Source organism: Charadrius vociferus, unplaced genomic scaffold (genome assembly GCF_000708025.1).
Source record: "Charadrius vociferus isolate BGI_N301 unplaced genomic scaffold, ASM70802v2 scaffold472, whole genome shotgun sequence".
NCBI classification, from domain to species: domain Eukaryota; kingdom Metazoa; phylum Chordata; class Aves; order Charadriiformes; family Charadriidae; genus Charadrius; species Charadrius vociferus.
The window spans coordinates 8,210,377-8,212,849 of NW_009647735.1; the positions used below are offsets into that span (position 1 = coordinate 8,210,377).

At 59.8% G+C, this 2,473-nt stretch overlaps 1 protein-coding gene across 1 annotated transcript in view; it reads left to right on the forward strand.

Annotated features, from left to right (window-relative positions):
• The window catches only part of FRMD7 (FERM domain containing 7), a 13,438-nt gene that overhangs the window by 7,621 nt on the left and 3,344 nt on the right, over positions 1 to 2,473 (forward strand). Inside the window, exons 6-9 of the mRNA XM_009881798.1 lie at positions 4 to 103; positions 1,622 to 1,717; positions 1,997 to 2,160; positions 2,374 to 2,442. Coding sequence (XP_009880100.1) covers positions 4 to 103; positions 1,622 to 1,717; positions 1,997 to 2,160; positions 2,374 to 2,442 — 429 coding nt within the window. The remainder of the gene's footprint in view (positions 1 to 3; positions 104 to 1,621; positions 1,718 to 1,996; positions 2,161 to 2,373; positions 2,443 to 2,473) is intronic.

Sequence of the window (2,473 nt, forward strand, 5' to 3'; positions counted from 1 at the left end):
CAGGAAGCTGGAGATGTACGGGATTCGCCCGCCCCCGGCCAGCGACGGCGAGGGGACGCAGATCAACCTGGCCGTGACACACATGGGGGTGCTGGTCCTGCGGGTGAGCCCGGGGCTGCCAGCACCCATCTGGGGTGGCCTTTCCCCAGGGACATTGCACCCGGGCTGAGGGGTCTCTTCAGTCTGGAGAAGACTGAGGGGGATCTCCTCAACGCTTCTCAATCCCCAAAGGGAGGGTGCCGGGGGGATGGGAACAGTCTGTTTCCAGTGGTGCCCAGTGACAGGACAAGAGGGAACGGGCACAAACTGGAGCATCGGGAGTTCCATCTGAACCTGAGGAGGGCCTTCTCTGCTGTGAGGGCGGCAGAGCAGTGGCACAGGCTGCCCAGAGAGGTGGGGGAGTCTCCCCCTCTGGAGCCATCCCAAACCCGCCTGGACGCCGTCCTGTGCCACTGCTGGAGGTGCCCCTGCTCTGGTGGGGGTGGGATGGGGGAGCTCCAGCGGTCCTTCCCACCCCCACCAGGCTGGGATGCTGTGGGCGACGTCGGGGGACCCTTCTCCTCCCCGTGTGCTCCAAACCCTCCCAAATCCTCCAGTAGGGAGCACCCCCCAGCAGACCTCAGGAGGTGATGGTCCGGGGCATCGCTGTGGGGCTCAGCCCCACCACCTCCGTCAGCGCCGGCTGCGTGCCGCTGTGCCCACCACGGCTCTGTTGGCCCTTGTCCCGGCGAGCGCGGCCGTGTAAGCACCACAGGTTACACGGCTGCGTCACATGCGCTCACCGTGTAATCTTCCAGCGAAAATAGCCCCCTCACGTCTGTGCAATTACATAATGCTGTAATCACGGTGTAGCTGCAGAATAAATACAGACTTCGCAGCCGGCGCGAAGCAGCGCTTGCCTCCCACACCGGCTAATTTCAACCTGGGAACATCTTGCCAGAGCAGTAAAAAAAAAAAAAAAATAAAAAAAAAATTCCTAACTGTGGGTCTGCTGTTCATAATTAGCACTGCCAGACCTGGTTATTTATTCAGAGCCATAAACACCCCACACGCGTGATTAGAGCATCTGGGAGCCCATTAAAATCTGGGCTCTCCCAGAGATTTGAGAGGGTCTCGGTGCCACGGCATGGAATAATGCAATTTTACATGTTCCTGCCGTGACAGCAGCGTTGTGTGGCTGCGTCTCGATTGATGCGTAATGATAACGAGGGGTAAGGTATGCTTGCAGCCGGCTTAAACGGGGTCGGAAGGCATGGGAGCTGAGCTCTGCCACGCTGCCCAGCGAAGGAGAGGAGGGTCCGATTCTGCATTACCTCATGTTTGAGCTGGGCCAGAGGGGACTCTGCCTCTGTGGGGTTTGTCTTGGGATCCTGGAGTTACACAAGCAGCTTCAGGAGGCAGAGTTAAGCCCTGAACTTCGATTTCCACTTTTAGGACCAACTGATAGAGAGGAGGGTCAAACACCAAGCCCCAGCGTCCCTTCCCCAGACCCCGGCAGCACTGCGAGTTGGGGTCTCACGCGGGCTGTCTTGGGGTCCTGTGGGATCAGCTCTTGGCCCATCGTGTTTCCACAGTCCTCACTGGCCCCATCCTGCTGTAACTGCTGTGTCCGTCCTTGCAGGGCAATACAAAGATCAACACGTTCAACTGGTCCAAAATTCGCAAACTGAGCTTCAAGAGGAAGCATTTTCTCATCAAGCTCCACGCAAACATCTCCGTAAGTACCGCGCTGCGGGCAGCGTGCCAGCCTCAGGCGCAGGCAGCTGTGGACCGAAGATGAGCCATGCAAAGTCCCTGATTTTGAATAAAATCTGTTTCAGCTGCTCATAGGTGATGCTCCTTTCCCCTTGAGTGTGGCACGTGCCACCCCCTGTGTACCCCGTGGGGTGACGCTGCACTACCCGGAGCCACCAGTGCGATCCTTTGGGGGGGTGATGAGGGCGAAGGGCAGAGCTTGCACCCCCCGTGCCCCTCACGCTTGTCCCCGGCCACGCAGGCGCTGTGCAAGGACACGCTGGAGTTCACTATGGCGAGCCGGGATGCCTGCAAGGCTTTCTGGAAGACGTGTGTGGAGTACCATGCCTTCTTCAGGCTGTCTGAAGAGCCCAAGTCGAAGCCCAAAGCCCTTCTGTGCAGCAAGGGCTCCAGCTTCCGCTACAGGTGAAGTTCCCGGGGGAAAAGCGAACACGGAGGGATGGCTCAGAGCCTGCCGTTTGTGTCGGGCCGGGCTAGATGCGTGGGGATGATGATGCTGCTTTTCCCAGAGAGACCGCTGCCGCGGTCCTGCAGCATCCCCTCACCTCCCCTGGGATGCGGGGATGCCCAGGGCTGACGGTGCTGCTCACACCTCTCCCCCCACTCTCCTTTCTGCAGCGGGAGGACGCAGCGGCAGCTGCTGGAGCATGGGAGGAAGGCGAAGATGAAGAGCCTGCCCTTCGAGAGGTACCGGGGGGGGATGGGGGGGGGCAGCACC